At 36.6% G+C, this 15,404-nt stretch overlaps 1 protein-coding gene across 1 annotated transcript in view; it reads right to left on the reverse strand.

Moving 5' to 3' along the window:
- The window catches only part of LOC148869730 (bifunctional aspartokinase/homoserine dehydrogenase 1, chloroplastic-like), a 32,916-nt gene that overhangs the window by 850 nt on the left and 16,662 nt on the right, over positions 1 to 15,404 (reverse strand). The window contains exons 12-16 of the mRNA XM_088971499.1: positions 13,377 to 13,459; positions 5,605 to 5,830; positions 815 to 960; positions 438 to 573; positions 8 to 91 (exon numbers count right to left, since the gene is read on the reverse strand). Coding sequence (XP_088827625.1) covers positions 8 to 91; positions 438 to 573; positions 815 to 960; positions 5,605 to 5,830; positions 13,377 to 13,459 — 675 coding nt within the window. The remainder of the gene's footprint in view (positions 1 to 7; positions 92 to 437; positions 574 to 814; positions 961 to 5,604; positions 5,831 to 13,376; positions 13,460 to 15,404) is intronic.

Here is a 15,404-nt window from a genome sequence, read left to right on the forward strand (position 1 = left end):
TTCTTACTCTTAATGGTTCAGGCACAAGACTTTGGACAGGGATATTATCAAGCTCGAGCTTTAGACCACATTCTCTAGCAAGGATTATGACCTGCAATGAGAATAGATGTCGTAAGAACTCCAAACAAATTGGGAATCTTCCATAAGCTACATGCTTTCTGGGCCGCACATAATTTCCTGTAAAACATGTCTAATACAGAGATTCCCCTACTCAATGGATGGCCTAGATTAGCCAGGACATGGCGTACTCTTATTCTATGTTCCTAGTAACATGTGTTGTTTGGGGGAACACATCTTTTCCCATTTTCCTCCAACTTAAGTTTATTTATTTTTTAATGAATACTTTTCCTCCAACTTAAGTTGCACTAACTGAAGAGGCAGATGATGAAACGAAGGCAGAGCAAGAAAACCCTTTTTTAGTAAATACAGACAACCACCTTTCTTGCAACATCAGTCCCAGATAAATCATCTCTTGGATCTGGCTCAGTATAACCAGCTTCTTTTGCTTCTCCCACCACCTCGCTAAAAGCTCGTGTTCCTATAAAGTTGCTGAAAATATAACTCAAAGTCCCACTGCAAGAGAATAATACCACAAAACATAAATCAGATAAAAAAACTATACACTTGGAGCAACAGATTGGGGTCATACAAGATGAATTTTTAGTCCAAATTTCATATCTAACACCTTGTCCAGCCAACCATGGCATTGTAATGTCTAGGTTGCATAGTTGAAGACTAGAACTGCAAGTCTTTTGTGTTCTTTGTTGAAACTGAACTGATATTCAGACATAAAATAGGTTGCAGGGCAGCTAACCTGAAGATGCCTTCAATGCGCAAAATCTTGTCACCAGTTTCAAGGAGTCCTTGTAATGTGCTGATGATTGGGAGACCAGCTCCAACAGTTGCTTCATAGAAATAATGGGTATAAGATTGCCTCTGAAGTGCTCTCAATTTCAAATACTGGATTTGCGGAATGATAATGTCATAATATATGTAACAATAAGAAAGAGAGAAACTTCAGAAGAGTAGTTTTCTACCATCTTAATGAGTGAGAAGTTTTTATCTTCTCTTAAACAAAAAAGAATTGTAAGATTTAACTAAGCAACACTACCTGTCACGGCCATGTGAACCAGAAACAATGACATACTTTAGAACATCAAAGGAATAAAAGAATGCTGAAGCAGATACCAATCAAAAAACATGGCAGGACAATCAAATCTCTAGCATTTCTGGAGAAACAGAGAGCTCTGAGATGTGAATATTTTACATTTAAAAGTTAACACAAAATTATCTAACAATAATAAAAATACAAATTAAGAAAAATAATACAAATTTATTAGTTTTAAAATTTGTTTGCATTAATTTAAATCCCATTAGGAAGTTGGTAAAATTAAACGTCAATAAAATTATGGTTGGGGTGGGCTTAGACTGACTAACCTATTGGGAATGTTATAAGTATCCTTTTCCTTCAATTTTGCTTAACAAAGCCCCTAAATCACATGGGTCCCAACTAGTATAGACCTAATTAAGGATATGTACGCCTCTGGGAGAGAACATCATATTTTACATTTACGATGGATCTTTGCCAAGGTTCAACACTTGGCCTTTATTTATTTGTACTGGTCATAAATGAATTGACTAAACATATTAAGGAGGAGGTTCCATGGTCTATGTTATTTGTTAATGATATTGTTTTATTGAAGCAACTAATGAAGGATTAAATGCACAATTAAGATTGTGGACAAATACCTCAAAAACAAGATGCTTCAAAATAAGTAGATGAAAACTCTTACTCATTTATCAAAAAAAAAAATAAATAATAATAATAATAATAATTAGATTAAAACAAAATATGTGCTATGCAAATTTAATAATAATAATAATAAGGGTATACTTATGATTGGAGACCAAGAGATAACTCAATGTGACCTTTTCCAATACCTTGGTTTGATAATTTATAATAAGGAAGAGATTGAGGAGGATGTCACCCATAGAATTAGAGCAAGATGAGCAAAATGGAAGGGAGAGTCTAGAGTCCTTTTTTTTTTATAATTGAATGGAAATTTCATTAATCAAGAGGATAAAACTTTTAGGCCCCGTTCACTTTTCGGGAAGTTACTTACCCATGTTCTTTTATTTCCCAGGTAAATAAGACAATGACCGTTTTAGCCACAAAAAGCCATTATTAAAAGGGGCAATTTTGTCCTATCTAAGTGTTGGCAACTTTCCTCCCAAGTGGGAGAGTTAGTTACCCACCTAGGAGATGGGTACCACTTACCTAGGGAAGTGATACCCAGGGAAAATAATTTTTTCATGGGCCCCACATAAATCTGAGAAAAGAGCATGGGTACCTTAGTCAATAAGAACCAAAATCCCATTGACCAACTTTCCCCCTCTCAAAATCCAAAAAACCAACAGACCCTTACAAGCATCCTTAGGAGAGAAACGAGATGCAACCTCTCCTTTAATAGTGATTACAGGTGCATCCATATGATAGGTAAATACCACTTAGGTTAAAAGGAAATTTTATAAAATAGCTACAAGGCCAGCAATGATGTATGGAGCAGAGTGTTAGGCAGTCGAGAAACAACATGTCCAAAAAATGAGTGTGGCATAAATGTGTATGCTAAGATGGATGAGTGGAAAAGGTAGAAAGGACAGGTCAGAAATGAAGTCATTCAAAGGAACCTAGGAGTAGCTCTAATAGGTGATAAAATGAAGAAAGTAGACTAAGATGGTTGGGTCACATGTATAGAAGACCATCAACAACACATAAGAATAAGCAACCTATTATAAGTTGAAGGACTAGAAGGGCTAGGGGTAGACCAAAAAGGACATGGGTCGAAGTAGTAAGAAATGATTTAAGTGTTTGCGATTTAAAAATGGATATGGCATTAAACATAATGAAATGGCGAAACAGGATTCATGTAGCCAACCCCATATAAGGCTTGGATGATGATGAATTCTCTTTTTCTCTCTCTATTTTTCCAAGAATCCATTGCAGCAATCAACAGCCATAAGTTCATCAAAAGACATTCATACAACATTCTATAAAGACTAGAACTAATCTAGATGAGTTTTTGATGTAGTACAAGGTAGTCCTATAAATTTCAGATCTGGTAGTGGGCTGTCCTTTGGGATGAACAATAGGGATGGAGAAGCAAGTAGACAGCTTGCTGTCCAAAGAAAGAGCAAGAAATTAGAAAAGAGAGAGTTCTTGTAGTTAATTGAAAAAAAAACATTCTTGCTGTTAGGGTAAACAACAAAGAGATAGATGACTTAGAAGAAGAAATAGGTGAGAGGTGGGGGTAAGAAAAAAATTCTTGGACGACCAGAGTTCACTAAACCAAATTTTATTTCACCAAATCAACTCTTCTTAAATTGCAATTACATTGACTCACTTATAAATTCATATATGAACTTGGATGTTCCTTTACAAACTCCAGTTGGACTAAGAAATTGGTCCAAATCAACTTCTAATTCCTTTAAAACTATGACAAATCCATAGGTAACTCATAGGTACACTCAAATAAGGACTCCAACTAGGGATAATCATTTCTAGTCCAGACTGGCCTGCACTATCCCATGATCACCTCCAACTCTAATTTCCTAAAAGAACTCTTATAAAACTTTTGTAATCCTACTAAAAGTAGACACAAGAAATCACTACAATTATAAATAGCCATTATAGGAATTTTTATAAATAATATGTATGAAAGTTTCCACAAATAGTAAGTTCAAAATAACAACAAAATTCTAGAAAAAGTAAAACCAGATTCTTAACAAACCTACAACTAGAAAATAAATTTTAAGAACTCAAACAATAACAATATTCTAGCACCCAAAAATTCTGAAATTGGTGTAGAAATGGAAAATTCGATTTGTTAATCCATAGGGATGCAAACGGATTGGATCGGATCTGAATCAGGGTATATCCAAATCCGATTCGACATTGTTCATGCTGGATCTGATCTGATTGGGTCTGATAGGCCTCGATCTGAATTCGAATCCTATCAGTAAGTTGGATCTTCGGATCAGATCCGACCCAACTTGTTTTCTTTGAAAATTAATAAATTATTAAAAGAAAATAAAATATACCAATTTAAATAAAGAAAAAACAAAAAATGCAAGTATTTTTTAGTTATTTTCTTCATATATATACATGTTTTTTATAAAAAATGAATAATATAACAAATTTATAAAAATACAATATAAATAATATATTTATAAAAAAATAAACAACATATATATATGTATTATATATTTATATAAATAAATATATAACATATATCGGATTGGAGGGGGGGGGATCTGAATCCAATCCGATTTCTGATTGGATCCTATTATCCGATCTGAAGATTCGAACAAGGGTTATCCGAATTTGACCAAATAGGATAAGATCAGATCATGATCCGATCCATTTGCACCCCTATTAATCCATGTGTTTTTTCCTTGCTTCAGTATGAACCTGAATTTTTTTTTTCCATTCTACCAACTTTTGTCTTTTGTGCCAAACCATCTCTGATCAACCCATACTTGCCCCCCCCCCCCCAATAGATCCTCACAGCCTTTCATCCCACTTAAAATCATCAAAAAATTCCACCTAGAACCATAGATTCCATAGTTTTCAAGTTTTTGTCAACCCCAAAATTTTAATCCTTTTGTGCAATATGTACTCCAAACCTTAAAATTTGAACCCTACACCTATATTCCCCAAGTCAAAACGTCAATAATTGTGAGGTAAAACTGCAATTGTTGTAGTTAAACCCTGAGACCCTTCCTAACCTAGCCAATCCCTATTTATAGTCCTAAAATCACCTCTAAACCTGTACTAACCCTCCTAGACTCATCCTTGGTTCATGTTGATCCTACATCAGCTGTTATCAGAGCCATTATTCCTATATCAAATGATTATCTCCCTTTCAGAGTGTTTGATTACACATCTGAAAGGCCCACTTCTATCTGAAATTTTGCTTCAGTTAATAAGTGATTGGGTCACCAATTATCACTTATTAGTGATGTAAATAAGTGTTTCCCTTAATCTTTTAACATTTTAAAGCTTTCATAATGACAAGAAATACCACTCATGTCCATGTTTAAATAGAAGACTGCAATAGCCATTATGGTCAACAATTCCAACATGATAGTTTAGTCAGACTTTAGAAACAGGTTGTTCATATATAAAAAATCTGATCCCAGTAAGGTCTAACTAGACTTTAGAAGTATCAGATTCAGACTTTGAATTGTCACCCTAGATTCTTTAACTAAACACTTATTTGTTACAAATTTCTAAATTCAAGTTGATGCCAGCATGCAAAACCTGACAACCTATCCACAAAAGATCGTGGCCATTTTGTTGAAAAGAAAAATTATTTCCATTAAACATATTCTTCCAAAAAAAAGAAAAAAAGCATATGATGTATCACATTTAAATTGTTAAGGAGAACAATGGTAGATTAAAAAACAAACTTATGAAATAATGAATTTACAATTGAAAGATGTTAATGAATAAAACAAACCTGCATACTTTTTCAAGAAGCATCAAGGGTAGAAAAGATGACAAGTGATAAATATAACAGCACTAGTTTAGAAATCATAAATTACCTGATCAAGTGGTCCTGAATTAGCTTTTTTATTTGGGGTGATTATATGAATTCCTTTACACAACCACTCGTAGTAACGACTTGCAACACTAGAATCTTCTGTACAGTCAACCAGCACAGTATTTGGAATAAAATGGTTCCCATGTACATGTTGAACAAATTTCTCCAAGTTGGCCACTTCTCCCTTCTCTTTTTTAAGTTCCCTCCATCTAGGCAAGTCAATTCCCCTGCAGAAAACCATAGTAGAAATGCTTCATGAACCTAACAACAAAAATTCTTGGACCATGACAGTGAAGTACCAGTATGTGCATGCCAATTAAAAAACAAGGATCAAAAGCAGCATATGCATGGATGAAAGTTATTGAGAATGATAGTTAGGACTTTACCCTTGATTAACTTCTTTACAAATATATACACATGCATGCCCCAATTAATCTTAAGGGCTTCTAGTTTAAACAAGAGAGTAGCCAAAAGATTATGCTCATAATTCAACAAAGATCTATGCCATTGTTTTGAATGACAACTAACAAGGATGAAAAATGGTAGTAATAGTTATAGTTTGTTTGAAACAACCTTAGGTCTTTCACTTGTCCCTCAGTTTCTCATGCTTTGTTTGTAAAGACTGATTTATGTCACTTGGGAGCACCCTTTTATGCTGTAACTTATGTACATTATTCTTTATTTATTTTCTTGTAAAGTCAGAGCTGTCCTTTACAGTTGTCCTTTCCATATTTGTGTTATTTTATTCTTTATTGTAAGATAAGGACACATCTGTCCTTTCCATATTTGTGTACACTACTCTTCTATATAAGAAAATCCTTCTGGGCGTGTAGATCATCAAACACACCCTTTCATATTCTCTGTGCAGTTTGGACTGTCTCTGTCATGGTATCAGAGCGGGATTGATCCTAGATCTGCTGAAGCTCTTTCTCTTGGGTACTGTCTACTTCAAATGAAGTGCATTAGAAGTCATATCTTCTCTGTAATCTCTGAGATTGATTTGGTGATTCTCTAAGGACGGTTTTGATCAGTCTTCTTTTGGGCTGTTTTCTAGTAAAGGATGAGTACCAGGTTGGTGTTTGCTTCAGTTCTCTCTCCTGCTTTATTGGATAGCCTTGAAACCCTAGATCTGGTGTCGCCCAGATCTACTCTTGCTTCTCATATCATTGCTTTGTAGTTTGGTTCCTTGCTTGTAAGTTTTTTTGAGTTCATCTTCTTGGAGTCGACCCCATATTTTCCTTTTCTAGACTGTCAATATTTCAGCAACTTCTGGGTGGCTTTTACTCGATAAAATCTGTTCTCACTTAGTTATATCAGATCTGTAGTGTTTGATCTGAGACTTACTCTATCAGTTTTACTTGCTAGAACTTCAGTTCTTGTTGTTTTTCTTACTGGAATGGCTTCACACAAGAGAGATTTATTGTCAATCAAATTCGATGGAAGTAACTATGCCCTCTGAAAGTTTCACTTCCAATTTTATGTTGAAGGCCAAGGACTTTGGGGCTATGTGGATGGTTCAGTTGCCAAACCTGATGAATCTGATAATAAAGGGCTGAAGCAGTGAAGATAGATGATCCAAGATTAGCTTCATGGATTCTTGGTTCGATAGAAGCTCACATAGCTATTCCAATGAGGAGTTTCAAGACTGCAAAGGAGATGTTTGAGTACATGGAAAAGGTCTACCAATGGTCTAACTTATCTAGACAATATAAAATTGAAACGGAAATCTTCTCCTACACCCAAGGGGAGAAGAAGATTCAAGAGTACTTTGCTGTTTTCATTAATCTATGGACTGAATAAGAATTGATACACATGGGGGACTTTTTGTCAGCTTGTTGTATCAAGACAATGAAGGAACATTTTGACAGAAGGAAGGTTATGCATTTACGGCCTGAATATGAAGTGATTAGATCAAATATCCTGAATAGAGACACTACCCCAAATCTGTATGCTATATTGGGAGAACTCCTCAGGGAAGAAACAAGATTGGTTACTCAATCCACCATCAATGGGAAGCATGAATCTGGAACTGAAACTATCTTCTTTGCAAACAAACCAAAGCAAAAGAAGGATCTCTCTAAGGTACAGTGTTACGAGTGTAAGGAATATGATCATGTTGTAAATTATCAAAAAAAAAAAAAATGATCATGTTGTCTCTCATTGCCGAAAGAAGAACACTTGTACCTATTGCAAGCAACATGGACATATAATATCTGAATGCCCCACTAGGCCATCCAAGGGAAATTCCTCAGGATACAAGAAAAATCAGTATAGAGCTTATCAGACTACTATGGATGCTTTAGATGGTGGTACAGATTCTTCTTCTCCTGCACCAACATCAGTCAGAGGTGAGTCTTCTGGAGGTATAACTGAGGAAAAGATGCAACAGCTGGTGTCTTCAGCCATTTCTTCTGCATTCTCTGCTATTGGATTGTCTGGTGAGTCTTCCCTTTAACGTTCTTATCCTAGTCATCTTTGGGTAATTGACTCTGATGCCTCTAATCATATGACGGGGGCATATTCTGGTCAGTATTTTAAACCTAAAGCCTTGAATAAGCATATCATTACAGCTAATGATGAGAAACTTGAGATGCTTGGCTATAATGATTTGACCTTACATACCTCTTCTTCTACTCAGTTTCACCTTCCTAAAACTCTTCTTGTTCCCAAACTTACTACTAATTTAATTTCTGTTGGACAATTAGTAGAAGATGGTAATATTGTTTCATTTTCTTGTGATGAAGGTTTGATCCAGGACCAACGAACTAAGACGATGAAGGGGAAGGGGCGTAGGCTAGGACAGCTATTCGCTTTGGAGTTCAAGAAATCACAGTCTCCACCAACTTTGTCATGTTTACTTTCTACTACACCTAGTACTGAACTTGTTTGCAGAAATAATGAGTGGCACCTTTGGCATAGATGTCTTGGCCACCCTTATGTTAAGAAACTTGAATCTTTGTTTCGTTCTGGTTGTTTATCATCTACTGCTACTTCTTTTGCTCATATTAATAAATCTTGCATTTCATGTGGTTTGAGTAAAGGGCATGTCTTACCCTTTCCATCTACTTCTGAACACTCTTCAGTTCCCTTTAAATTGATTCACAGCGATGTTTGGTCATCTCCCATACCCTCAAGGTTGGGGTACCGATACTTTGTTATATTTGTGGATGATTTCTCACAATATACATGGATATATTTTTTAAGACAAAAGTCAGAAGTTTTCCCTACCTTTAAATTGTTTCAGGCTCTTGTTAAGAACCAGTTTGATGCTACGATTGGTGTTTTCCGATCAGATTCAGGGGGAATACCTTGATGGAGATTTTCAGACATTTGAGGGAACTAGGAATTCAATCATAGAGATCTTGTCCTAGGACCCCACAACAAAGTGGGGTGGCAGAGCGGAAGAATGGACACATATTGAGTGTGGAGAACCTTGTTGCAAGACTCCCATGCACCCACTTCCTTTTGGGTGGAGGCGGCCAGCACTGTTGTATACCTCATTAATCTTCTTTCCTCTTCTATTCTTCATGATGTTTCTCCCTTCCAATGCTTATTTCATCAGCCTCCAAACTTTTCTTTGCTTCATGTTTTTGGTTGTGCTTGCTTTGTTCATCTTCCCCCCATGAACGCACAAAGCTCACACCTCAGTCAGCTCTGTGAGCCTTCATGGGTTATAGTTTGGATTGTAAGGGGTTTCTTTGTTATGACCCTCAAGTAAGGAGGATCTGAATTTCCAGATATGTTGTATTCCTTGAGAATATTTCCTTCTTTGCCCCCATTGTTAAGTTGCTTGCTCCTTCTATGTCTGTTTTGCACTCCCTCTTTCGTGGGGTCTCTTCGCCAGTATGTAAGGAAGTGAATGGCCACTTCAGCACTTGCTCCCTTGCCCTCTTCTCTATCAGCTCATGGCTCCTCTCCTCCTCATGATACTGTAAGTAATAATCTAGAGCCTTCACCTTTTGTGACAACTTCATCTCCTCCACCTCTCCATCGTTCCTCTCGTGTTTCTAGACCCCTTGACCACTATGCTTTTCCTACCAACCATAGTTCCTTTTCTATTGTCCTGACATATCTATAGATATTCCAAAGACTCATCAGCAAGCTATGGCAGTTCCTCACTAGAAAGAAGCTATGGATATCGAAATTCAGGCCCTCACAAAAAATGATACTTGAGATCTTGTTCCTTCACCCTCAGATGCTTCAATCATTGGGAGTAGATGGGTATATTCCATCAAACTGAAACCATATGGTAGTCTTGATAAATACAAAGCTCGCTTAGTTGCACAAGGATACAAACAAGAATATGGAATAGATTATGATGAGACATTTTCTCCCGTAGCTAAGATGACCATTGTTTGTTTGTTGCTAGCCATATCTGCATCTAAACACTGGGAGATTCATCAGATGGATATAAAAAATGCTTTCCTACATGGGGATCTCAAGGAAACTGTTTATATGAAGCCTCCACCAGGATACTATGATAGTTCTCCCTTGGTGTGTCAGCTTAAAAAGTCCTTGTATGGTCTTAAACAAGCCCCCAAGGCATGGTTTGAGAAATTTCATTCAGAAATCACAGATGTAGGATTCACTCAAAGTTCCTCAAATCATTCACCGTTCATATCCAGACGCCCCCAAGGAATTACACAATTACTTCTGTATGGGGATGACATTCTCATTAGCAATGATGATAGTCATGGCATTTCTTCTTTAAACATCTCAGCCAGTCCTACAAGATGGACCTTGGTCATCTTACTTATTTCTTGGGGCTAGAAGCCACTCACTCTTCCTGTGGGTATTTTGTTAATCAATACAAGTATGCAATGGATCTTGTGAAATCTGTAAACCTAAGTGATGACAAACAGGTTGACACACCTCTTGAGATGAATCTAAAACTTTCAAAGGATGATGGGGACCCCCTAGCAGACACTATTCTTTATTGATAGCTTGTTGGTAGCTTTATCTACCTTACCATGACACGTCCGGGTATTTCTTATGTTGTCCAAGTGGTTAGTCAGTTTATCTCTTCTCCTCGACAACCACACATGACAGCAGTTCTTCATATTATCCGATACATTCGTAGAACACCTTCACATGGCATCTTTTTTCTTGCATCTACTCCACTCAGCCTATCTACTTACGTAGATGCTGATTGGGCAGGATGTCCAGATACTCGACGATCCACTATTGGTTGGTGCATCTTTCTTGGTGACTCTCTCATATCTTGGAAGTGTAAAAAGCAACCTACTATCTCCAAGTCCTCTACTGAGGTTGAGTATAGGGCTATGCCCTTTGTCTCCAGTGAGATTATATAGCTAAGAGCCCTCCTCGATGACTTTGGTATCTCCTTGGCATCTCCAGTTCCGATTTATGTTGACAATGTAAGTGCTACCAAGATTGCATCCAACCCAGTCTTCCATGAGCATACCAAACATATAGAGGTTAACTGCCACTTCATCAAAGATCAATTTTCTGCTACACATATCTTTGTCGCACGTGTCTTTTGCCTTACAGCTCGCTGACTTATTCACAAAGGCTATGACCCGTTCTCGTCACCAATTTCTAGTTGGCAAACTAATGCTCATACCTCGGCATCAGTTTGAGGGGGGTGTAAAGACTGATTTATGTCGCTTGGGAGCATCCTTTTATGTTGTATCTTATGTACATTATTCTTTATTTATTTTCTTGTAAAGTCACAGCTGTCCTTTGCATATTTGTGTTATTTTATTCTTTATTGTAAGGAAAGGACACAATTGTCCTTTCCATATTTGTGTACACTACTCTTCTATATAAGAAAATCCTTTTGGGCATGTATTTCATATTCTCTGTGCAATTTGGATTGTCTTTGTCAGCTTAAAATAATGGCTAGTTCAGTGTAATTGTTTTTCACAAGATTCCAACACATGAGATTGTTTTTGCTTTGATCTAAGTTCATATTATGGTCATTTGATGCACAGATCCAAGGTAAGATTGCAGTTTACCACCTTCATTTGCAAAGAGATAATACCAAATTAAATGTCCAATAATGAACAAGTACTCCAAAGATGCAAGAAAGTGTTGCCTTCTATCACTACTCAGTTTCAGGGAGCCATTGGTGTTAAGTAGACAAATTACAAATCAGATTCTTACTGCCAATGAGTGTGTGGAGGATCTGAAGAGATTTGGGGCAAAAGGAGTGATTTCTAAATTAGATATTAAGAAGACCTATGATCTAGTTGACTAGGAGTTTCTAAAATTTGTGGATTTAGAGAAACATGGTGCAAATGGGTTAGAGGATGCATCTAAACCTTCCATTACTTCATCATGGTAAATGGAGTAGTGGTTGATTTCTTCCTAGCCAGTAGAGGACTTAGACAAGGAGGCCCTCCCTCCCTCCCTCCCCCCCCCCTTCCCTCTCCCTCTCCCTCTCCCTCTCTCCTTCCTATTGAAAGATTTGGGCCAAACCAATTCCACCAAAGGTAAGAGCTTTTAATTAGGAGGTTTATCATGATAAAATTAACACATGTGACTTGCTACAAAAAAGGAGACCCTCTCTTGTCTATCTCCGCATTGGTGTGTTTTATGCAAGGGTAATGGAGAAACATGCTTTCACTTACTGATCGCCTTCCCTTGTGCTTCGAGTATTTGGGCTTGATTTTTTGCTTTTTTGCTTGTAGGTGGATCCCTCCTTCCAACATGTCAAGCTTCATCTAGCCGAAAAGGAGGGGAAAATTCATCTGGAGAAGTCTCAGAGCTACAATAACTTGGACTATTTGGGAGGAGAGAAATGCAAGAATCTTTCAAGAAAAAGAGCGAAGTAAAGGAACCTCGTTACATTGTATAACCATTAGAGTTGTTCATTGGATGAAATCTCTTTAGCTGTTCTTAAATTTTTCCATGGAAGACCTAATGAGGAAGTGGCTAGAGGTGGCTACCTCCTCTTTAGTGAAGCCTAGAAGTAGTGTGCTATGGACTCCACTGTCTGAGAGATTTGTAAGAATGAATTTTGATGGTAGCAAACCCAGGACCCTCAAGGATTGGAGGTATCTTTAGGAATGACTAGGTCATGTTGTGGCATTGTTCTCGAGTCCAATTGGTGACTGGAGACTCTTTGAGGGCAGAACTACTAGCAATGGTGAAAGGGGTAGTCAAAGTGAAGGAATTGGATCTTCATAGGCTGATTATAGAAGGACACTCTTAGTTGGTGATCAATTGGCTACAAAATAAAGGGAATGGCTTCTAAAAGTTTCATAATGAACTGAAGAAAATCAAATGGCTTTCTAGGAATATGGATGCTACATTCAAATGGATCCAAAGGGAAACTAATAGAATGGCTTGTAATTTGGCTAAACAAGGGGTTGGAAGAACTGAACTGTTTTGGTCTAAATTGTAAATTTGATTTTTTGTGGAGATAATTTTATTTCCAGCTGTATTGTATTCTTTATCTGTCACTTTAATTAATGAATGTTTCTGTTATTGATAAAAAAAAGGTATCCAGAGATTAAACTTAAAGTAATTAACAGGCACTTGCACAGGATATCAATTATTATAGGTTCCTGTTTCTTATATTGGTAATAGTCCACTTTATTAATTACTGATAAAAATTGTAGGAATAGACAATGATAGAGTGCCAAGCACCCCATTCCCCAAGGTAGCCTTCGCTCTTATAAACTCCTGCTTTTATAAGTTCAGAATCATATTTAAGTGGTTCTCTTTCACTCAAATACCCATTGTGGCATCTAGAGTAATCTATACAACAAAGAGTTGAAAAGTAAATAGAGCTAAAAGATGACTTACGAGTCATTCAAAACCATTGTCCTTGAGCCAGTGATTCCCATAACACACAAATCAATGTTAAATTCTTCCTTCAATACCCCTGCCTGCCAAAATTATGTTTTAAAATATGATCAAATCCTAGTGATGGGAGACCTTAGTTCATAAAAAGCCAGTAAATTGTCATGGTGGCAGGTGAGAACAAATATAGCAACAGTTAGATGATTAGACACCTAAAACTGGCATATAAAAAGGATATCCAGATAAAGGAAAATAAACTACAATCCACCAAAGTAGATGTCCATGTATGTTGTATCAGATAATGATAAATGTGGAGAAAGATTACACTGTAGAGACAAGTGGAAAGCTTGAGGCCACAAGATTCACAACCACACCGGGGTAATGTCATATATCTTCATAGTTCCTAGATAGAATCAATTGTTTCAATTGCCCAAGAAATATTTGCATCCAAACTAAACTTCCAGTTAGCACAGCCACATTCTCCCTATTGGTAGGATCGGCAGGATTAGAGGTGGAAGGAGACTAAGATGGTGACAAGATGGGTCTGAAAGGGTCCATGGATCTTCAGACACTTCTTTGGGGAGGACGAGGCCCTAACATCCAAAGCAAAAATCCTGTCCAGATAGATTTGTATATCACTCAACTCTTTGCATAGTGTTAAGTGAACAGATCAGATTCCTATTGAGAGGCCATCCTCCTAGTTTATCTTTTTTGTTTTATATGAATGCATCAGAGTTTTTGATTTCCTCCACACAGAGGTTTCTTGGGTTATGCTTATCTTAATATGCCTAAAAGTTGTACTTTTCATCTTTCTCCAAGATTAACAAAACTCTTTGACCAAGACCAATAAAAAATGTAGTTTTCTTTTGGGTTTTTACTGTTGAAAAACACCAAGATAAATTAAGGTGATTATAGAAAAGAGTTTATTTGTTTATGGGCTGTTATTCTTATTTATTTTTATTTTATATGGGCTGTAGTTAGTGGCCTGTGGGCCTAATATCTTTTAGTTTATTTATTTGTTTCTATAGTGCTGCCACCTTACTAGGGGCAAAGATGTAGTTCTCCTTTTATTTCAGTATTATAAAAAAAAGTAGAAGCTTGCTTCAAGACCCATGATTACTTCTTGCAATCTCTTCTTTCTTTCTCTCTTCTACTTCTTCTCTCCTCCCCTTCTCATTTTTAACCTGAAATCACTTTCTAAATTTAGTTTTATTAACTAAATCAAGTTAAGTTCAGACTAAATATAAAAGTTTATAATTACTATTTATAGTAAAAACAGACCTGAAAACAGGTACCACAAGAATTGTAGCAGGAAAGAGGAGTCTACATCTTCATCATCTTCCTCAAAGTTTCCTTGCTCTGGATATCATCTTGTTGTGAATAATGAGAGGAAAGGTAGAAAAGGAGAATAAAAATGTAGTGAAGAGAGAACTGGGAGAGAATTTTTGTCTAATAAATTAACATGCCAACCTGTCTCTCTCTTTAATGAAAGAGGCTCTTTATATAATATTAAAATTATACAAAATTACAAGAAAACCTCTAATAGATTTTGTATTACATTAAGTTCCTGACTATATATTTTTCTTCCTATAATAATCCATTTCTCATAAAAACTGAATACTTCAACATTGGTCAAGATTTATAGCATTCTAATCTAGTTCAAGAAACAAGTGAGAATGCCTAGTCAGGATACTAGTGGATATAGTGTTAAGTGGCTGACCTGTCCCAGATTTTGAGTTTCACAACCCCACCTTGTACCTCATCCGAGTCATTTGTATGGGATTAGGAATATAAAGGAGAGAAATTAGTTGATCCAAATTATTCTCCTTTCACCACTAAGGTGCTCATGCATGCTGGTGGCAAGAAGGATAAGTTTTGATCTCAACTATATATTTCTCATGAATCATTATCATCTCTTTTTTTAATTTCTTCTTGCTTGGTTCATTAATTGCTTAATCCTTTTTTTTTTTTGTGTGTGTGTGTGTGGGGGGGGGGGGGGGGGGAGTAATGGTTTTGGCAACAATGAGCTAA

The sequence above is a fragment of the Nelumbo lutea genome, chromosome 2 (assembly GCF_056320005.1).
Source record: "Nelumbo lutea isolate HS-2025 chromosome 2, American lotus-T2T, whole genome shotgun sequence".
NCBI lineage: Eukaryota > Viridiplantae > Streptophyta > Magnoliopsida > Proteales > Nelumbonaceae > Nelumbo > Nelumbo lutea.